Source organism: Marmota flaviventris, chromosome 6 (genome assembly GCF_047511675.1).
Source record: "Marmota flaviventris isolate mMarFla1 chromosome 6, mMarFla1.hap1, whole genome shotgun sequence".
Classification (NCBI taxonomy): domain Eukaryota; kingdom Metazoa; phylum Chordata; class Mammalia; order Rodentia; family Sciuridae; genus Marmota; species Marmota flaviventris.
Window position 1 is genome coordinate 80,441,852 of NC_092503.1, and position 23,317 is coordinate 80,465,168.

The 23,317-nt window shown below is 37.9% G+C and overlaps 1 protein-coding gene across 1 annotated transcript in view; it reads left to right on the top strand.

Annotated features, from left to right (window-relative positions):
- Nucleotides 1-23,317, top strand: part of Lca5 (lebercilin LCA5) — an 81,917-nt gene that overhangs the window by 54,414 nt on the left and 4,186 nt on the right. Inside the window, exons 4-7 of the mRNA XM_027928277.2 lie at nucleotides 18,743-18,880; nucleotides 19,919-20,015; nucleotides 20,993-21,135; nucleotides 23,077-23,209. Coding sequence (XP_027784078.2) covers nucleotides 18,743-18,880; nucleotides 19,919-20,015; nucleotides 20,993-21,135; nucleotides 23,077-23,209 — 511 coding nt within the window. The remainder of the gene's footprint in view (nucleotides 1-18,742; nucleotides 18,881-19,918; nucleotides 20,016-20,992; nucleotides 21,136-23,076; nucleotides 23,210-23,317) is intronic.

Genomic DNA, 23,317 nt, shown 5'->3' on the forward strand with positions numbered 1-23,317 from the left:
ACAAGAAATGCCGTTGGGATTTTGATTGGCATTGCATTAAACCTATAGAGAACTTTGGTAATATCGCCATTTTGATGATGTTAGTTCTGCCTATCCATGAACAGGGTATATTTTTCCATCTTCTAAGGTCGTCTTCTATTTCTCTCTTTAGAGTTCTGCAGTTTTCATTGTATAAATCTTTCACCTCTTTTGTTAGGTTGATTCCCAAGTATTTTATTTTACTTTTTTTTGGATATTGTGAATGGGGTGGTTGTCCTCATTTCCATTTCAGAAGATTTGTCACTGATATACAGGAATGCCTTTGATTTATGCGTGTTGATTTTGTATCCTGCCACTTTGCTGAATTCATTTATTAGCTCTAGTAGTTTCTTTGTAGACCCTTTTAGGTCTGTTAGATATAGTATCATATCACCCGCAAATAGTGATAATTTAAGTTCTTCTTTTCCTATTTTTATGCCTTTAATTTCTTTTGTCTGTCTAATTGCTCTGGCTAGTATTTCGAGAACTAAATTGAATAGAAGTGGTGAGAGAGGGCATCCCTGTCTTGTTCCAGATTTTAGAGGGAATGCCTTCAGTTTTTCTCCATTCAGAATGATGCTAGCCTGAGGCTTAGCATAGATTGTTTTTACAATGTTGAGGTAAGTTCCTGTTTTCCCTAGTTTTTCTAGTGTTTTGAACATAAAGGGATGCTGTACTTTGTCGAATGCTTTTTCTGCATCTATCGAGATGATCATGTGGTTCTTATCTTTAAGTCTATTGATGTGGTAAATAACATTTATTGATTTCCGTTTATTGAACCAGCCTTGCATCCGAGGGATGAATCCTACTTGATCATGGTGCACAATTTTTTTGATATGCTTTTGTATTCGATTCGCCAGGATTTTATTGAGGATTTTTGCATCTAAGTTCATTAGAGATATTGGTCTGTTGTTTTTTTCTTTGAAGTGTCTCTGTCTGGTTTCGGGATCAGGGTGATGTTGGCCTCGTAGAATGAATTTGGAAGAGCTCCTTCTTTTTCTATTTCTTGAAATAACTTGAAAAGTATTGGTATTAATTTTTCTTTGAAGGTTTTGTAAAACTCCGCTGTACATCCATCCGGTCCAGGGCTTTTCTTGGTTGGTAGTCTTTTTTTTTTTTTTTAATTTTTTATTGTGGGTTGTTCAAAACATTACAAATTTCTTGACATATCATATTCCACACTTTGATTCAAGTGGGTTATGAACTCCCACCTTCACCCCATACACAGATTGCAGAATCACATCAGTTACACATCCATTGATTTACAAATTGCCATACTAGTGTCTGTTGTGCTCCGCTGCCTTTCCCATCCTCCACCCTCCCCCCTCCCCACCTCTCCCCTCCCCTCACCTCCTCTCTCTCTACCTCCTCCACTGTATAACCCTGAGGGTCTCCTTCCATTACTATGCAATTTCCCTTCTCTCTCCCTTTCCCTCCCACCTCTCATCCCTGTTAAATGTTAATCTTCTTCTCCTGCTCTTCGTCCCTACTCTGTTCTTAGTTACTCTCCTTATATCAAAGAAGACATTTGGCATTTGTTTTTTAGGGATTGGCTAGCTTCACTTAGCATAATCTGCTCTAATGCCATCCATTTCCCTGTAAATTCTATGATTTTGTCATTTTTTAATGCAGAGTAATACTCCATTGTGTATAAATGCCACATTTTTTTTATCCATTCGTCTATTGAAGGGCATGTAGGTTGGTTCCACAGTCTTGCTATTGTGAACTGTGCTGCTATGAACATCGATGTAGCAGTGTCCCTGTAGCATGCTCTTTTTAGGTCTTTAGGGAATAGACCAAGAAGGGGAATAGCTGGGTCAAATGGTGGCTCCATTCCCAGCTTTCCAAGAAATCTCCATACTGCTTTCCAAATTGGCTGCACCAATCTGCAGTCCCACCAGCAATGTACAAGTGTACCCTTTTCCCCACATCCTCGCCAGCACTTGTTGTTGTTTGACTTCCTAATGGCTGCCAATCTTACTGGAGTGAGATGGTATCTTAGGGTGGTTTTGATTTGCATTTCTCTGACAGCTAGAGATGTTGAGCATTTTTTCATGTACTTGTTGATTGACTGTATGTCCTCCTCTGAGAAGTGTCTGTTCAGGTCCTTGGCCCATTTGTTGATTGGGTTGTTTGTTCTCTTATTGTCTAATTTTTTGAGTTCTTTGTATACTCTGGATATTAGGGCTCTATCTGAAGTGTGAGGAGTAAAGATTTGTTCCCAGGATGTAGGCTCCCTATTTACCTCTCTTATTGTTTCTTTTGCTGAGAAAAAACTTTTTAGTTTGATTAAGTCCCATTTGTTGATTCTAGTTATTAACTTTTGTGCTATGGGTGTCCTATTGAGGAATTTGGAGCCCGACCCCACCGACTGTAGATCGTAGCCAACTTTTTCTTCTATCAGACGTCGTGTCTCTGATTTGATATCAAGCTCCTTGATCCATTTTGAATTCACTTTTGTGCATGGCGAGAGAAAGGGATTCAGTTTCATTTTGTTGCATATGGATTTCCAGTTTTCCCAGCACCATTTGTTGAAGATGCTATCCTTCCTCCATTGCATGCTTTTAACCCCTTTATCAAATATAAGATAGTTGTAGTTTTGTGGATTGGTTTCTGTGTCCTCTATTCTGTACCATTGGTCCACCCGCCTGTTTTGGTACCAGTACCATGCTGTTTTTGTTACTATTGCTCTGTAGTATAGTTTGAAGTCTGGTATCGCTATACCGCCTGATTCACACTTCCTGCTTAGCATTGTTTTTGCTATTCTGGGTCTTTTATTTTTCCATATGAATTTCATGATTGCTTTCTCTATTTCTACAAGAAATGCCGTTGGGATTTTGATTGGCATTGCATTAAACCTATAGAGAACTTTTGGTAATATCGCCATTTTGATGATGTTAGTTCTGCCTGTCCATGAACAGGGTATATTTTTCCATCTTCTAAGATCTTCTTCTATTTCTTTCTTTAGGGTTCTGTAGTTTTCATTGTATAAGTCTTTCACCTCTTTTGTTAGGTTGATTCCCAAGTATTTTATTTTTTTTGAAGATATTTTGAATGGAGTGGTTGTCCTCATTTCCATTTCAGAGGATTTGTCGCTGATATACAGGAATACCTTTGATTTATGCGTGTTGATTTTATATCCTGCCACTTTGCTGAATTCATTTATTAGCTCTAATAGTTTCTTTGTAGAGCCTTTTGGGTCTGCTAGGTATAGAATCATATCATCTGCAAATAGTGATAATTTAAGTTCTTCTTTTCCTATTTTTATGCCTTTAATTTCTTTCGTCTGTGTCTAATTGCTCTGGCCAATGTTTCAAGAACTATGTTGAACAGAAGTGGAGAGAGAGGGCATCCCTGTCTTGTTCCAGATTTTAGAGGGAATGCCTTCAGTTTTTCTCCATTCAGAATGATGCTAGCCTGAGGCTTAGCATAGATTGCTTTTACAATATTGAGGTATGTTCCTGTTATCCCTAGTTTTTCTAGAGTTTTGAACATAAAGGGATGCTGTACTTTGTCGAATGCTTTTTCCGCATCTATCGAGATGATCATATGGTTCTTATTTTTAAGTCTATTGATGTGGTGAATAACATTTATTGATTTCCGTATATTGAACCAGCCTTGCATCCCAGGGATGAATCCTACTTGATCATGGTGTACAATTTTTTTGATATGTTTTTGTATCCGATTCGCCAGAATTTTATTGAGGATTTTTGCATCTAGGTTCATTAGTGATATTGGTCTGTAGTTTTCTTTCTTTGAAGTGTCTTTGTCTGGTTTAGGTATCAGGGTGATGTTGGCCTCATAGAAGGAATTTGGAAGTTCTCCCTCCTTTTCTATTTCCTGAAGTAGCTTGAAAAGTATTGGTATTAGTTCTTCTTTAAAGGTTTTGTAAAATTCTGCTGTATACCCATCCGGACCTGGGCTTTTCTTAGTTGGTAGTCTTTTTATGGTTTCTTCTATTTCCTCAATTGATATTGGTCTGTTTAGGTTTTCTATATCCTCCTGACTCAATCTGGGCAGATCATATGACTTAAGAAATTTATCTATGCCTTCACTATCTTCTAATTTGTTGGAGTATAAGGATTCAAAATAGTTTTTGATTATCTTCTGTATTTCTGAAGTGTCTGTTGTGATATTGCCTTTTTCATCCCGTATGCTAGTAATTTGAGTTCTCTCTCTTCTTCTCTTCGCTAGCATGGCTAAGGGTCTGTCGATTTTGTTTATTTTTTCAAAGAACCAACTTTTAGTTTTGTCAATTTTTTCTTTTGTTTCAATTTCATTAATTTCAGCTCTGATTTTAATTATTTCTTGCCTTCTACTTCTTTTGCTGTTGTTTTGCTCTTCTTTTTCTAGGATTTTGAGATGAAGTATGAGATCATTTATTTGTTGGTTTTTTCTTTTTTTAAGGAATGAACTCCAAGCAATGAATTTTCCTCTTAGAACTGCTTTCAATGTGTCCCATAGATTCCGATATGTTGTGTCTGTGTTTTCATTAATCTCTATGAATTTTTTAATTTCCTCCTTGATGTCTTCTATAACCCATTGATCATTCAGTAACCTATTGTTCATTGTCCAAGTGATGTATGCTTTTCCCTTCATTCTTTTATCGTTGATTTTCAGTTTCATTCCATTATGATCAGATAAGATGCATGGTATTATCTCTACTCCTTTATATTGTCTAAGAGTTGCCCTGTGACATAATATATGATCTATTTTTGAGAAGGATCCATGTGCTGCTGAGAAAAAAGTGTAACTGCTTGATGTTGGGTAATATACTCTATATATGTCCATTAGGTCTAGGTTATTAATAGTGTTATTGAGTTCTATAGTTTCCTTATTCAACTTTTGTTTGGAAGATCTGTCCAGTGGCGAGAGAGGTGTGTTGAAGTCTCCCATGATTATGGTATGGTGGTCTATTAGACTCTTGAACTTGAGAAGAGTTTGTTTGACGAACATAGCTGCACCATTGTTTGGGGCATATATATTTATGATTGTTATGTCTTGTTGGTGTATGGTTCCCTTAAGCAGTATGTAGTGTCCCTCTTTATCTCTTTTGATTAACTTTGGCTTGAAATCTATTTTATTTGATATGAGTATGGACACTCCTGCTTGTTTCCGAAGTCCATATGAGTGATATGATTTTTCCCAACCTTTCACCTTCAGCCTATGTAAGTCTTTTCCTATCAAATGCGTCTCCTTAGGCAGCATATTGTTGGGTCTTGTTTTGTGATCCATTCTACTAGCCTGTGTCTCTTAATTGGTGAGTTTAAGCCATTAACATTTAGGGTTATTATTGAGATATGGGTTGTTCTTCCAGCCATATTTGTTTATTTCTGTTACTAAACATGGTTTGTTTTCCTCTTTGATTATTCCCCCCCCCTTTACTGTCCTACCTCCCACTGTTGGTTTTCATTGTTATTTTCCATTTCCTCTTCCTGTAATGCTTTGGCGAGGATGTTTTGAAGAGATGGTTTTCTAGCTGCGAATTCTTTAAACTTTTGTTTATCGTGGAAGGTTTTAATTTCATCCTCCATCCTGAAGCTTAATTTCGCTGGATACACAATTCTTGGTTGGAACCCATTTTCTTTCAGTGTTTGAAATATGTTATTCCAGGCTCTTCTAGCTTTCAGAGTCTGTGTTGAAAGATCAGCTGTTATCCTGATTGGCTTACCCCTAAATGTAATCTGCTTCCTTTCTCTTGTAGCTTTTAAAATTCTCTCCTTATTCTGTATGTTGGGCCTCTTCATTATAATGTGTCTAGGTGTGGATCTCTTATTATTTTGCACATTCGGCGTCCTGTAGGCTTCTAGGATTTGGGGTTCTGTCTCATTCTTCAAGTCTGGGAAGTTTTCTCGTATTATTTCATTGAATAGATTGCTCATTCCTTTGGTTTGAAACTCTGTCCCTTCCTGTATCCCAATGACTCTTAGATTTGGTCTCTTGATGTTATCCCATATTTCTTGGATGTTCTGCTCATGGTTTCTTAACAGTCTTGCTGAGCTGTCTGTGTTCTTTTCCAGTTGAAATACTTTGTCTTCATTGTCTGATGTTCTATCTTCTAAGTGTTCTACTCTGCTGGTAGTATTCTCCATTGAGTTTTTAAGTTGGTTTATTGCTTCCTGCATTTCTAGGATTTCTGTTTGTTTGTTTTTTATAACCTCTATCTCCCTGTATAGTTGATCCTTTGCTTCCTGGATTTGTTTGCGTAATTCGTTGTCGAAGTGATCTTTCATTGTCTGATTTTGCTGTTTAATGTCTTCCTTGATACTCCAGATCATCTGAAGCATGTATATCCTGAATTCTTTATCTGACATTCCATCTGCTGCAGCTGTTACCTCTTCTAAAGTTGCGTTGACCTGCATTGCTTGTGGTCCTTTCTTTCCTTGTCTTTTCATACTGCTTGCGTATCTTTCCTGCAGGTGCGGGCGGCGGCTCTGCTCTCTGCTTATTCCAATTGGGGTGTCGTGGCTACCACTCCGGCAGGTCACTGGGCCTGTTCTGGGAGCTGGCGGCGGCTCTGTTCTGCCCCTACTCCAATTGGGGTGACGAGTGTACCACGCCGGCAGGCCACCGGGCCTGATCCGCCAGTCTGTTGCAGGTTTGCCTACCCTACAGGCGCGGACGGCGGCTCTACTCTGCCCCTACTCCAAATGGGGTGACGTGTCTGTCGTACCGGCAGGCCACTGGGCCTGTCCCGCTGGTCGGTCGCAGATCTGCCCACCTTTCAGGCATGGGTGGAGGCTCTGCTCTGCCCCTACTCCAATTGGGGTGTCGTGACTACCCCGCCTGCAGGACGCTGGGCCTGTTCCTGGCACGGGCGGCGACTCTGCTCTGCCACTACTCCAATTAGGGTGGTGTTTGTACCACGCCGGCCGGCTCCTGGGCCTGATCCGCCGGTCTGTTGTAGGTCTGCCTACCTTGGAGGCGCGGGCGGCGGATCTGCCCTGCCCCTCCTACCACGCCTGCGGACCCCTGGGCCTGATCTGCAGGTTGATCACTGGTCTGCTCACCCTGCGGGCACGGGTGGTGGTTCCGCTCCGCCCCCACTCCAGTTGGGGTCACGTGACCACCACACCGGCAGGGCCTGATCCGGGCGTGGGAGAAGGATCTGCTCTGCCCCTACTCCAGTTGGGGTGACGTGTGTACCACACTGGCAGGCCACTGGGCCTGACCCCCCAGGCTGTTACAGGACTGTTTACCTTGCAAGCGCGAATGGCGGCTCTGCCCTGCCCCTCCTACCACGCCCATGTACCACTGGGTCGCGGGTCTGCCCACCTTGCGGGTGCGGGTGGCGGCTCCGCTCCGCCCCCTCTCCAATTGGGGTCACGCGGTCACCACGCTGGCGAGCCGCTGGGCCTGCTCCGGGCGCTGGCGGCGGCCCAGCTCCTCCCCTCTGGCTCGATGACAAATTGAGGAGACTCGGGTGACTGTGCCTCACCCCCCCTACCAGGAGACCAACTGCTTATGTCACCGCTGGTATTGATGAAGTTCTCTCCTCCGCCGCTTTCTGCTGACATCAGATCTCTGCCATGTTGGTATCCTATGCGAATGGCAGCATTTCGTTCCCCTTGCCGGGCAACCAAGCAACGGGTGAGTCCTGACCGGCCCTCAGCAGGACCCGGACCGAGAAGCAGTTTCCGCGGGCTCCTAGCCCCGGGCCAGGGAAGTTCCGGGAGCCGGAACTCGGCCACTCCGTGCTCGGTGTAAGCTCTAAGAAGCAGTCCCCGCGGGCTCAGTTCCGGGAGCCGGAATTCGGCTGCTTAGTGCTTGGTGTATGCTCTGATAGGCGCAGGGTCCAAGAAGCAGCCTCCGCAGGCTCCGCAGCCCTGGGCCAGGGCGGTTCCGGGACGGTTCCGGGAGCCGGAACTCTGCCACCCCGCGCTCGGTGTTCGTTCCGATAAGATCAGGTTCTAAGAAGCACCCAGGCGCTGAACCCTAGCAATCTGTCTGCAAGCCGTAGGCGAATTGCATCCTGAAATTACCTGATCTATGGATGAATGAGCTGCGGTCAGTCGAAAACAGGGAAGGTGACGTCAGTTTACCAACATGGTGGCTGCTGGCCTCCTCTGTGGTCTGACCGGTGTGGAGAACCGAGATGGACCGCTTCCTTCCCCCGTGTCGAACCCAGAATTCAGCCCTGAGTACGGTGCTTGCGCGGCTGGAAGAAACTGCAGCGCTGTAACCCTGCGTCTCTATCCCGGCGCGCGCTGCAGACTCTAGCCGCGGGGCGATTTGCTGAATAAGCAGTGTTACCCTCCGTGCGACAAACCTCTCGCGTTTGAGTCCCCGTAGCCGATCCTCGTGCGATGGAAATCCTTCCTCCCGGTTCCGGAGCACCCCACTATTGCTGGAAATTCCTAACAAGATATCCTTTAGCCGTCCTGACTTGTCATACTCCCACACAGTGAAGCAGCACACGGGGGCAATGCACTCCCCTCGCCGCCATCTTCCTTCCTCTTCTGGTTGGTAGTCTTTTGATGGATTCTTCTATTTCCTCCTTTGTTATTGGTCTGTTTAAATTGTGTGTATCTTCCTGACTCAATCTGGGCAAATCATATGACTTAAGAAATTTATCGATATCTTCACTATCTTCTATTTCTTTGGAATATAGGGTTTCAAAATAATTTCTAATTATCTTCTGTATTTCTGTAGTGTCCATTGTGATATTGCCTTTTTCATCCCGTATGTTAGTAATTTGAGTTCTGTCTCTTATTCTCTTCATTAGCATGGCTAAGGGTCTGTCGATCTTATTTATTTTTTCGAAGAACCAACTTTTAGTTTTATCAATTTTTTCAATGGTTTTTTTTGTTTCTTTTGTTGATTTCCACTCTGATTTTAATTATTTCTTGCCTTCTACTACATTTGCTGTTGTGTTGCTCTTCCTTTTCTAGGGTTTTGAGATGAAGTGTGAGTTTATTTATTTGTTGGTTTTTTCTTTTTTGGGGTAATGAACTCCAGGCAATGAATTTCCCTCTTAAAACTGCTTTCATTGTGTCCCCTAGATTCCGATATGTTGTGTCTGTATTTTCATTTGTCTCTAAGAATTTTTTGATTTCCTCCTTTATGTCTTTTGTAACCCATTGATCATTCAGTAACATATTGTTCATTTTTCAGGTGATGCAGGATTTTTCCTTCCTTTTTTTATCATTGATTTCCAGTTTCATTCCATTATGATCAGATAAGATGCATGGTATTATCTCCACACCTTTATATTTACTAAGAATTGCCCTATGGCATAATATATGGTCTATCTTTGAGTAAGATCCATGTGCTGCTGCGAAGAACGTGTATCCACTTGATGATGGTTGATATATTCTATATATGTCAGTTAAGTCTAGGTTATTCATTGTGTTATTGAGTTCTATAGTTTCTTTATTCAGCTTTTGTCTGGAGGATCTGTCCAATGGAGAGAGTGGTGTGTTGAATTCACCCATAATTATTGTGTTGTGGTCTATTTGACTCTTAACTTGAGAGTTTGTTTTATGAACGTTGCAGCACCATTATTTGGTGCATACATATTGATAATTGTTATGTCTTATTGGTGGATGGTTCCTTTTAACAGTATATAGTGGCCTTCTTTATCCCTTTTGATTAACTTAGGTTTGAAGTTGATTTTATTCGATATGAGTATGGCCACTCCTGCTTGCTTCCGAGGACCATGTGAGTGGTATGATTTTTCCCAACCTTTCACCTTCAGCTTGTGTATGTCTTTTCCTATCATATGAGTCTCCTGAAGGCAGCATATTGTTGGATTTGTTTTTTTAATCCAGGTTACTACTAGCCTATGTCTCTTGATTGGTGAATTTAAGCCATTAACGTTTAAGGTTACTATTGATATATGGTTTTTATTTCCAGTCATGCTTATTTATTTATTTATTTTAATATGGCTAGTTTTTCCTTTTTGGTTATTTTTTTTTCTTCCCTTTACTGAGTTACCTCCCACTGTTAGTTTTGGGTGCTGTTTTTCAATTCCTCTTCTTGTAGTGTTTTGCTCAAAATGCCTTGCAGTGCTGGTTTTCTGGCTGCGAATTCTTTTAACTTTTATTGATCGTGAAATATTTTAATTTCATTGTCAAATCTGAAGGTTTATTTTACTGGATACAGTATTCTTTGTTGGAATCCATTATTTTTCAGTGTTTGAAATACGAGGTTCCAGGATCTTCTTGCTTTCAACGTCTGTGATGAAAAATCAGCCGTTAACCTAATTGGTTTACCCCTGAATGTAATCTGCCTCCTTTCTCTCATAGCTTTTAATATTCTCTCCTTGTTCTGTATGTTGGATATCTTCATAATTATGTGACTTGGAGTTGGTCTATTACGGTTTTGTATGTTTGGGGTCCTGTAGGCTTCCAGGATTTGGCAATCCATTCCATCTTTCATATCTGGGAAGTTTTCTAAGATTATTTCATTCAATAGATTGTTCATTCCTTTGGTTTGAACCTCTATACCTTCTTCTATCCCAATGACTCTCAAGTTTGGTTTTTTTATGACATCCCATATCTCTTGGATGGATTGCTCGTGATTTCTTAGCATCCTTTCTGTGTTGACTATATTCTTTTCAAGTTGATAAACTTTGTCTTCATTATCTGATGTTCTGACTTCTATTTGATCTAGTCTATTTGTAATATTCTCGTTTGAGTTTTTAATTTGGTTTATGGTTTCCTGCATTTCTAGGATTACTCTTTGATTTATTTTTAAATCTCTATCTCCTGGTAGAGCTCATTCTTTGCCATTTGAATTTGCTTATGTAATTCGTTTTCAAAGTATACTTTCATTGTTTGAACTTGCTGTCAGATGTCTTCTCTATGATTCCGTTCCATCTGAGTTAGGTATGCCTTGAGTTATTTCTCTGTCCATTTTTCTGATTCCTCTAGATTCTCCTGTGAATTTAAGTTGTCCTGCATTGTTTGTAATCCTTTTTTCCCTTGTTTTTTCATGGTGCTTATGTTACTTTCCAACTCTGTTTGACTGCTGTGTTTCTGTTTTCTCCTTTAAATTTGTTTTGGTTTTTTTAGTTCCAATATCTCTCCTTTGTGTTGGGAGACAATGTTTAGAGATGTTGGATTTAATTGTGATTTAAGGGAAATTCATTAGTTTCATTAAAGGCCTACATATTTTGATGGCATATAGAGAATTGAGGTTCGAACTTAGGATTTTATATTAAGGTCGGGCGATTTGATGGTATGGAAATTGTGTATGTTAGCTTCTTTGGGGGGTTGCTCGAATGCAGGCGGATAATAACAAGAGAATAGATAGGAGTACTTGAGGGTAGTTAAGGGCTTAGGCGGACTATAGACCGATTCGTAGTATTCATCTATTTGCATTTAGTAAGTTATACGTAATCTGGGTGGTCATGCTTAAGAGGAAAGATGGGGAAAAGGTAAGGAAGCAAACCAAGAAAGATAGAGGGAGAGAAGAAAGAAAGAGAAAAGAATAGAAAAGAAAAAGAAATGATAAAAAAATAATAAAATGCAGTAAAATAAAAATTTCAATTAAAAAATTAATTTAAAAAATTAAGATTAAAAAATTAAAAAAAGAAAGAAAGAAAGAAAAAAGCACTGTTAGGCTTCTATTTTCTTCACTTCCAGTAGGTGTTGCTGTGCCTTCCGGACCAAGATTTTGCCCTCCAGCTGTAGGAAACAATCCATGTGAGGCCGCTCCCTCCCCCCCCCCCCCCGTGTCTCTCAAAACCCGTTAGCTTAGGTTTATTCCTGGTCTCTAGTCTTGTCACTTCTCCTGCCAGCCAGGCCTTCCCCAGTGTGATACCTCTCGGCAGTTCAAGCTACACTCTAGGCCTGCAGTTTCTTGGATGTGGAGCGCGGCTATTGGGAACCGGCCCCTATTGTTTTGATTCCCTCTGATAGCCACTCCTCCGAGAGCTGGCGAAACAAGTTTCGTTTTCGCCGCTGGTGGGAGGGGGGAGTTGGAGGTCAGGTGCCTTTACCTTTCCCCACGCCTCTGTTCACACTCACCCTGTTAATCACGCCCCCGGAAAGCTGGGGAGAGATTTTATGTGATTTCCCCGCTGTATGGGAGATATGCTAAATGACACACACCTGTTTTATCGCTGAACTTGCTGCAGTCTGTCTGAAACTGGCGATGGTGACGTCAGCTCTCCAAGATGGTGGCCGCTGGCTTCCTCGGTGGGCTGTCCAGTGTGGAGGACAGAACTGGATCGCTTCCTTCCCTTGTCTCAAACCCAGAACTCAGCCCGACGCACAGTGAGGGCACAGCCGGCAGGACCCCACAGAATCTGCAGCACCGTTCCTCTGCATTGCTGGCACGCTGTTTCCCGGCGCGCCGCAGTCTCTAGCAGCGGGGCGGGCCGTCGATAAATCAGCCTGAATCTCCGGACGCACGGTTCACTCGCGATTGAGCCCCAGTAACCGATCCTCGGGTGATGGAAATCCTTCCTCTAGATTTCGGTGCACCCCAATTTTGCTGGAAATTCCTAACAAGATAGCTTTTGGCCGTTCTAACTCGTTATTCACCTGCGCAGTAACGTGGTACTCGGGGGTGATGCACTCTATTCGCCGCCATCTTCCTCTTATACACTTTTGACATCAAGATTATAAAAATTCTGGGCTGGGGGTGTTGCTCAGTGGTCGATCACTTGCCTAACATGTACGAGGCTCTAAGTTCAAGCCCCAGCACTGCCAAAAAAAAAAAAAAAAAATTATAAAAGTTCTCACCAAGAATGATTTTTTTTTATAGGTCTTTCTCCTCTTTCTCCTCCTCCTAGTCCTCCTCATCATCATCATTCTTCTTCCTTCTCCTCCTCCTCTTCTTCCTTTTATTCAAATTATAAAAGATAGCTATATCTGTTTCTTAAAATTTTTTGGATTTTTACCTTCAAAACCCTGTGAATTTAATGTTTATTCAGAAGTTCATTTTTGTCTTTATTTTTCCAACTTATTCATTTAATAGATTATAAATAGATTCATGTCTTACATTTCATTTTTAGTTATTTGATTGTTTATTTTATTTGAGATTCTGTATTTATTGTCATTAAGTTTTTTTTTAATATCTATTTTTATTACCATTTAGGATTCACTGTGATATTTCTGTATATGCATACAGCATAAATTCATCATTTCCATCTACCCTTCATCCACCCTTAACTCCTCTCTCAACAAACCATTCCCAGTTTCCAGTAATCACTATTCTGCTTTCAGATTGGCTTTTTAAAAAATTTGATATACGAGAGAGTACATGTAGCTTGTCTTTCAGTGTCTGGCTTATTGCACTTAACACGGCATCCTTCAATTTCATCCATTTTGTTGCAAATGGATTTCATTCTTTGTGGCTGAAAAATACTTCATTGGGTATGTATTCTATATTTTCTTTACCCATATATCTATTGATGGGCATGTAGGTGGATTCTGTATTGTAGCTAATTGTGAACAGTGCTGCAATAAAAATGTACATGCAGTATCTCTTTGTATTCCAATTTCATTTCTTTTGCATATATAAGCAGGACTATGATAGTTTGATCATATGATACTTGTATTTTCAGTTTTGAGGAATCTCCATACCATTTTCCATAATGGCTCTACTAATTTGCCTTCCTACTGACAGGGTATTAGGGTTCCTTTTTTCTCCACATCCTTCCCAGCATTTGTTATTTTTGTCTTTTTTAAAACAGCAATTCTAACTGGGATGAGATGGTATCTCATTGTAGTTTTGATTACCATTTCCCTTATGACTAAAGATATTGAGCATTTTTTCATATATTTATTGGTTGTTTGTATTTTTCTGAGCAATGTCTATTTTGATCATTTGCCCATTTTTTAGTTGTATTACTTTTCTTAAGTTTTTTGAGTTCTTTATATATTCTGACTATTAACCTTCTTTGAGAAGAATAGCTGGCAAATGTTTCCTCCCATTATGTAGGTTATTTTTTTTTTTTTATTCAGTTTTCTTTGCTGTTCAGAAGCTTTTTAAGTTGCTATAATCCCATTGTCAATTGTGCTTTTATTTCCTGTACTTTGGGAGTTGTAGCAAGAAAATGTGCCTATTCTAGTTATTTTGAAGTGTTTCCCCAGTGTTTTCCTCTAGTAGTTTCAGGGTTTTATGTCTTATATTAAGGTTTTTTATTTATTTTTTAAGTCGATTCTTCTATAGGATGAGAGGGATTAGGACACTGGATAACCAGATTCCCCAGCATCATTTGTTGAAAAGGCTGTCTTCTTCATTGTATTTTTTGGCACCTTTTTTTGAAAATCAGTTGGCTGTAATTGTATGGATTTACTTTTAGGTTCTCTATTCTGTTTCATGGGTCTATAATATGTCTGTTTTTATACCAATACCATGATGTTTAGTTGCTATAACTCTGTAGAATGCCTTGAAATCATATATTATGATGCCTCCAGCTTTGTTCTTTTTGCTCAAGATTGCTTTGACTATTTGGGGTCTTTTCATACAAAATATGGGTTTTCATACAAATTTTAGGATTGTTTTTACTTGTTCTGTGAATGTCATTTTTATTTTGTTGGGGTTGTGTTGAATCTGAAGATGGCTTTGGGCACTATGGACATTTTAACAGTGTTGAATCTTGCAATCCATGAACATATAGGTCCTTCCATCTTTTAGTGTCATCTTCAGTTTCTTCAGTGTTTATACTTTTCTTTGTAGAGGTCTTTCACCGCCTTTATTAGGTTTATTCTAGGTATCTTATTTTTGTGGCTATTGTGAGTGAGGTTGCTCTCGGAGTTCTTAGCATATTAATTATTGGTATATAGAAAAAGTACTGATCTTTGCACATTATTTTTGCCTATTGCTACTTTACTGAATCTATCAATTCTAACAGTCTTTTGGGGAATTCTAGATTTTTCTACTGACTTCTTCCTTTCTGTGCTCTAGTTTTTGTTTGCGGTTAGGTCTTACTGTGTTGTCTAGGCTGGTTTCAAGCTAGTGGACTTAAGTGATCTTCCCATCTCAGTTTCCTGAGTTGTGGGGACTATAGGCATGTGCTATCACACCCAGCCCTTCTTTCCTTTTTGTATGCATTTTGTTTATTTTTCTTGAATGATTGTTTTGGCTAAAACTTCTAGTACTATATTGAATAAGAGCCATAAGAATGGACACTTTTGTCTTGTTCCTGACCTTAGAGGAAATGCTTTCAGTTTTTCCCCATTCAGTATGATGATGGCTATGGGTTTATCATATAGACTTTATTTGGTTGAGGTATGATCCTTCTAAATCTATTTCGTTCAGCTCATTTTATCATAAAGGGGGATGTTGAATTTTATCAAATGCTTCTTCATCTGTTGAAAATGATATTATTTTATCCTTCTATTTATGTGATGTATTATGTTTATTGATTTATGTTTTGAACCATTCTTACATTCCTGGAATGAAAACCACCTTGATAATGGCATATGATCTTGATTTATATTATTAAATTAATTTTGCTAGTATTTTGTTGAGTCTTGCCCACATCCCACGTGGGTGGTGGAAATGGGGTTCCCCTCAGTGGAATAGGCTGGCTGAGAAATAAAAGCTAGGAAGAATAGAATGACGAAAAAACCACAGAACACAGTAGTTTTAAAAGTTGGGGCAGGATGGGCAAGCTGGTCAGATAGATCGAACTTACAGACTCTGGAGTAGAGCCCACACCTGCTTTATTTATATCAGGAAACATCAAAGGCCTTTCATAGAATGTTCTTCACCAAAAAAAGAAAAGCTTAAAGTTGGGCTATTCAGTTCCCAATTGGTTATGCCCATCTCCTGAGGTGTCTTCCTAGCAGACTGGAGATAAAGGTCACATGCATTGGGCAATTTATTGCCTTGGGAGAGCAATAAATAATTCTCAATGCCAAACCTAAATCTCCTGGCTACCATATGAGAGAAGACCCTCATGTAATTCATAGATGGCTTCCTGCAGTTGAAAATTTTTTCTGTGTTCATTAGTTCTGTGGATGAAATGGTTGTTTTTCCTCTTGGCTGCTACTGTGGGCATGCCCACTAGGAATGGGACTACAGACAAACCCCCATCCCCCATGCAGTTGTGCATATCTAGAAACAGGGCAACAACAAGGACTTTTCTTCCCTCCCCTCACTTTCTTAATAGTGCCCATCAGGGATCAAGGGTAAGTGGATCACCCCTGGCAAGAGATACTGGCAGAAGAAAATGAGAGGTGAATATAGCCAGTGCTGGGCAAAGTTCCTCTCTGACCCTTCTTAGGCTGTGTGCCCCATTCTTTGTAGTGCTTGACAGATATTGTGGGGGAATAGTTCATAATAGGAGCTGGGTAACATAAGTGGCAGTGCCTCTGGTCTAAGGACAGGCTTCCCATCTCCCTGATTTTAGAGATGGCACTCAGTTCACTTCCATGCCTCAACATCCATTCCCCACCATATATCACTCTAAATTTTGTGTCACTGAGCCAAGTCTGGCTTAGGAAGCAGCCACCAGCAGAGCCAATGCCATGAGTTGTTTGTGGGTCCCAAGGATAGGAATATGCAAGGATTCTGAGCCCTAAAACAGTCTAAATTCAAATAATAGATCCCTTCTCAAGATGTCTCCTGAAGTTTCCCTCTTAAATGCAGTGAATTTCTTTTCCAAAACCTTACTATTGTGCATATTTCATGTGCCTTTGCTATTTGGGCTGAGCTGACAGTTTGCTGGGATTTTTACTTTTCCTCCTGCAGAGGGGAAACTTCCTCTCCCCTGGTTGTGAATCGGGCAGCAAGTGATGGGCTGTTTCTTTCTTTTGCTGTGCCACTGCCTTTTCTCATATGTAGTATTCTCCAAATGTCCCTTTGTTTGCTGTCCCTTTACCAATCCCTATCACCTATACTTAGCTCATTGTTTTGTCCCTATAAATTAATTTGCATTTAGTGGAGGCATACAGTATGCATTGTTTAATGCCTGGCTTCTTTCATTCAGCAAAATTATTTTGAGATTCGAATATATTGTTGCATGTATTAATTGTTCATCTTTTTTTATTGCTGAATAATAGAAATATACCACTTTTTAAGTATTCACTAACCTGTTGGTAGACATTTGTGTTGTTTCTAGTTTGGGACTATTATAAATGAAGGTAGTATGAACATTCATGCAAAAGTTTTGGAGATTGACTTCTATTTCTCTGGGTAAGACCTAAGTGTGAAATGACTATTATATAGTAAGTATATGTTTACTGCCCCAATTTTTCAAAATGATTATGCCATTTTATATTTCAACCCAAAGTGTATGAGTTCTGATTGCTGTTCATCGTTGCCAACATTTTGTGTGCTTAGTTTTTCTAGTTTCAGACATTTTAATAGTAAATATTGTTTCATGTGGCTTTAATTTGCATACATTATGGCAAATGATATTGAGGCATCATTCTTTGTGCTTGTCTTTATATATTCTGTGGTGAATTATCTATTCAAATATTTTCTCCATTTTAAACTGAGCTGTTTAGTTTCTAATTACTGAATTTTGTAACACATACATATATACATATACATTTTTCTTTGATATGTACTGTAGCATATGATTTGTACATATTTTTCTCAGACTATGGCTTATCTTTTCATTCTCTTAACAGTTTCTTTCAAAGAGGAGAATTCTTAATTTCAGTAAAGTCCAAGAAAATTTCTTTCTTAATATTTACCCTAGGGAAATAATAAAAGATATGTTTGAAGTTATATATGCAAGGATATTCACTATAGAAAAAATTGGAACACATTAGTGGTGAATAGCAGAACTTACAAGTTACTACAAGAAGATAGAAAAGTATTCCATTTAAAAAAATTATATTAAATTCTGCTGGCTTAGGCATTTATATTAGGAAAATATGTAAAAGTCATAAATTATGTACACTAAAATGTTGACAATCATGATCACAGGATAATGGGATTGTGACTGTTTTATTTTCTGATTTTATTTGTAGTTTTATAATATCTTAAAGTATACTGTAATTGTACCCAGGGGTGCTAAACCACTGAATACATCCCCAGCCCTTTTTGATATTTTATTTAGAGATAGGGTCTCACCAAGTTGCTTAGGGCCTTGCTAAGTTGCTGAGGCTGGCTTTGAAATTTGAATTTACTATCTTCCTGCCTCTGCCTCCTGAGCCACTTGGATTACAGGCATGTTCTTTGTGATTTTATAATACTTTTTTGCATATACAAAGCATGTTTTTTTTTTTCCATTCAGTTAGGAATGGTATCTTGATATATATATATATATATTTTTTTTTTAATGTGATGCTGAGGATTGAACCCAGTGTCTCACATGTGCTAGGCAAGCACTCTCTCAATGAGCTACAACTCAGCCCGACATATTATTTTAAAAGAAAATATTTTAGCCTAAATACTTTCATAAACTTCATGGGAGATATTTAAAGACAATGGTAATAGCTGTAGTTTTTATCCAGAGATGTGTTCTGTCCTCTGCACCTTGCCTAAGCAGTGATTTCTGAAAGCCTATGCTTCTTATCCCATTCTTTGGCTATCTTTTTGCTCTATGTGTGCGTGCTTCAAATGCTTAAGAATATATTTACAAATCACTGTGAAAAATGCTAAAAGAAATAATTAAGTAGGTATCTTATTAAATTGTTGGTAAATCTATTTCCCAGTTTATTTTACGTTCATGAAGACCAAGTCCAGCCAGCCTAATTTTATGTCTAAAATTAGAATCACTAAAAACATCATTTTGACACCTCTAAGTGCTGTGTTTTACTATTGGGTTCTTTTAATTAATACTGTTTTTGAAATATGTTTGTACACCTAGGAATTATCGAAAAACCTTGAGCTAAGTACTAACAGTTTTCAACGACAGTTGCTTGCTGAAAGGAAAAGGGCATATGAGGCTCAGGATGAAAACAAAGTTCTTCAAAAGGAGTTACAACGACTGTATCACAAATTAAAAGTAAGCACTTTACACATTAAATGGCATTATTTTCTCTGTAATATAAACTTGATGAAAACCCAATATTTTAAAACATTCTTACTATTCATGTTTTTAGGTTGGTATGGTATAATTTATAAAATTCTGTTATTATCTTTGGTGCTTAGATAGAAAATGTTTTGATATAATTATACAAAGTAAAGCAGTAAGAATAATGTGAAATAATTGTTAAATCCTGGAAGAAAACTGTAGAAAGAACTAGCATTTTTGTTGCCTGGTTAAATAATCTGTGTTCTACTTTTACATTGTTGGTAGAATTGTAAATTAGTATAACCCACTATGGAAATCAGTGTGATGGTTCCTCAAAAGTCTAGGCATGGAACCACCACATTACCCAAATACACCTTTCCTCAGTATTTATTCTAAAGAATTAATTTATGACTTTTACATATTTTCCTATGATATACCCATACCCTTGTTTAAAGCAGCACAATTCATAATAGCCAAAGTATGGAACCAGTCTAGGTGTCCATCAATGAATGAATGTATAAAGATATGGTATATATGCACAATGGAGTTTTAGTCAGTCATAAAGAAAAATAAAATTATGTTATTTGCAGGAAAATGCTTGGAACTAGAAACCATTCTGTTAAGTGAAATAAGTCAAATTCAGAAGATCAAGGTCACATGATTTTCATAGTGTTTAGAAGAATCATTCAAATTATTTAATGTTGTTAAAGCACATATTCTTAATTTTATCTAATGATCAATGATGGATTGAATTTTTGTGCAGAATTGTGCAAAATCATTTATTATCTTACATAATTTTCTTTTTGTTAATCAAATTTTCAGAGTCATAGTCCCAAAATGGTCAAGAACATTGGACTTCATAGGAAAAAGCATTACTCTTCCCTAATCTAAATGTGCTAGAGACATTTTTTTCTACTTGGTAGTTAAAAAAGGAAGCTGAACTCTAGGTTTATTTCAGTTTGTTAAGGAAAATGTTGATTGGCAAAGTGACACACACCCTCACTTCATTGTATATGGATTTGTTTTCAGGAAAAGGAGAGAGAACTGGACATAAAAAACATATATTCTAATCGCCTGCCAAAGTCCTTTCTAAAGAAAGAAAAAGAAATTACACCAAGGAAGAATGGTATAGTAGACATTATTGTTGAAAACTGATATTGTAGCTATTATTTATTTTTTTAAATATTTTTTCGTAGTAGATGAACACAATATATTTATTTATTTATTTATTTTTATGTGGTGCTGAGGATTGAACCCAGTATCCCACACATGCTAGACAAGTACCTTACCACTGAGCCACAATCCCAGCCCCTGTAGCTATTATTTATTAATAAAATTAATTAATTTTGAAGTACAAGGAAAGAACAATAAACAACCCCATTGAAATACATTTAAATTCAATTCAATTTTTTAGTTTGTTTCGTTATAGTTAATTTTCAGAAATCCTTGTCAGTTTTTTTCTCCTGAAGAGAGGTTATTAAAATTAAGTAACATGCTGTTTTGAAAAATTCTTATAGTAATTTTTGAATCATGCGAAAATATATAAACATACCCAAAGTAGAGAGAATTTTATTTTATCTGCTTTTTGCTGCTTTTGCTAGATTAAATACATTTCATTTATAAATATTTAGCATTTTTTTAAATGAAAGTATATTTCTTCTATGAATTGAGAGAGTTTTAAAACATAAAATTTGTAAACGTTGCCAGGTGTGGTTCCAGTGGCTCAGGAGGCTGAAACAGGAGGATCATGAGTTTAAAGCCAGCCTCCGCAAAAGCAAGGCACTAAGCAACTCAGTGAGACTCTGTCTCTAAATAAAATACAAAATAGGTCTGGGGATGTGGCTCAGTGGTTGAGTACCCCTGAGTTCAATCTCCAGGACCAAAAAAAATTTGTAAAAAGTAATAGAATTTACAGTGAGAATTGCCCCCCAATCCCATAATTGCCTATAAATCTTAGAAACAAAAATAGTAATAATGTGCATTTGTTGGGCTGAGCAAAACATGCAGTATCTCATTTAGATTAACATATATACCAGTGGAATTCTATGTATCTTACCACTGTTCAGTGGGATTAGAAAAATTCTTGTACTGTTTTCATGGTAGCTGCATGCCAGAGTGATTTTACAGACTTGTGTACAAAAGAAGTACAAACCATTGAAGATTGTGAGTTGGAAGAATTACCTGTAACACCACAAACAATGATGATTTGTGAAAATAAATGGGAGGAACCAGAATGTCTTACTTTGGTGAGTTCAGCCATATTTGATTATGCGCCAAACTCTGGGTTTAAAGTTGTCCCTAAAAACATAGTATCAAACATTTAAAAATTCAGTGGTGGAGCCTAGTACTATATCTGTATGAATATTCAACTAGCCTTTTAAAGAGAAAGAGGTAGTAACAACTGTGCATTTTATTAAATTTCTTTGGATTGAAATTTAGTTAGTTTACATTGCATTTTTCAGTTGCTTCACAGAGAGATTGATCATACCTTCTAGGTTGAAGATAATAGGAATACATTTTTCTCTATCTGCTTATATATTCTTAGAAAACCCTCAGTGCTTTTATTTATTTTAATAGCAAACTAAAGGTTTCAAGTGATTTTTTTTTTTTTTTTTTTTAAGAACTTGACTAAATGTAATATTTTGGGGCCTGAGAATTTTATGGGTTAACTGCATGCTGAACAAGGATGGAATCTGACATACCATTCAAATTAAGAGTGGAATTTAGAGTATCATTTAAAAGGACTTTCATATTAAATCACTTGCAGATCCCTTTAAGAGGGTTTTGTCTTCAATATTTACAATTCAAAAAAACAATATTTCAGGGATCCAGAACATTTCATATAATGTTATATTTTTTTGTACCTTATAAAGTTTCCCAGTGTATGACATCTCTTAAGGTATAAATCAGAAATGGACTGATTTGGTTCCTTGGTGTATTCTAGCTTTTTAATTTCATTTTTGTTTTAGAAAAATTCAGATACATAAGTTGTACTTGCTGTTTCTTCCTGTATTTACCCTTTGAGACCAGATCATGTTATGTCTTTAAAATGGTAGAGAATAATGGAGTAATTCTTAAAGTATTTTTAAGAAGTATTAAAAAGATTCATCAGGAGCATCAGCAGCCTGGTATTGTGAAAAGAATATAGCTTTAGAATTTGATCTGCTTTAAAAATTATGGCTCTTAACATTTTAGTTGTTTGACTCCTTAGAGTCTCAATCTCAATTTTCTCATCTTTAAAATGGGAGTGATTTTCAGGATTATAAAGATGACTAATTATGAAGTTTCTAAAGCTCTTAGCCTGAGCCTCTTAAGACTGAGGTCACTGTTAAAAGACCTCAGCAAGTGATAGCTTAGTTAGAGTGCAGGTTAACTTGCTTTGAGAAATATGGTGGTCAAAGTAGGATAACAAATACCCTTCTCTTTTAATAGACTAAAGTCAAATGGGTTGTCCAGGATTGGTGGTATATACAACTTTGTTTGTGGTAGTCACTCTATTTTACTGGTCTTGCATTTTAGAGTATAGTCCTTCTGTATTTTTGGAACTGGCTTACCATTCTATAAAAAAGGGAATAAACAAGTTAGAGGGCAAGCTGTTTTATAAATGTGATCAGAAGTTGCATGCACACTTCTGCTCACCCACTTTGGTCTTGTCTAGGTACAAGGGAGGCTAGCAAATGTAGTATCCAACAGAGCAGCCCCTGTGCCCTGTCGAAACTCAGGGAATTCTGTTCTTAAAGAAAGTGAATCTTACTAATAAAGATAGCTTATTTTTATTAAGAAAAATTACATATGTCTCAGTTGGCTACCATAATTGTTTAATAGCCATTTCTGGTTAACCAGAAATGGCTATTGAACAAAATCTGGTTAACATTTTGTAGTGAGAATGTATGAAGATGCTTCTGCAACTTATTTTTTTTTTTTTTCAGAATTTTGTGCAGGATGTTGGATTTGCTTCCATTATATTGGTTTTGATATCACTTATAAATGCTTCTTTAAAAATTTAAAGTAAGAAATAATCCTATGTGTTTCTGAAGCATCTTTCAAAGCATGATAACTTGTGATTTTCTGATTCATTAAAGATGAAATTTTGCTTTAATTTCTAACAATGAAAGAGAAATCTATAATATTTAAATAGTATTTCCCCTTTTCTATAAGTAAATTTACATTTTTAAAATGTATACTAGGACTTGGAATTCCAAGAGCAAGATAAGCATGAAGAAGCAGGGATTCTAAACCCAATTGTGAACAAAGAAGAAAAATGCATTAAAGATCAAGGACTGCAAATTGCAAAACAGGAGATAGAGAAACTAAAGAATGGTAAGAAAAAGACTTTGTTTAAGCAAGTAATGAATCAGCATCCCTTGGGAAAGAAATGGTTAGGATCCCTTAGTATTGTCCAGCTGAACCATGAATTGGTTATACAGA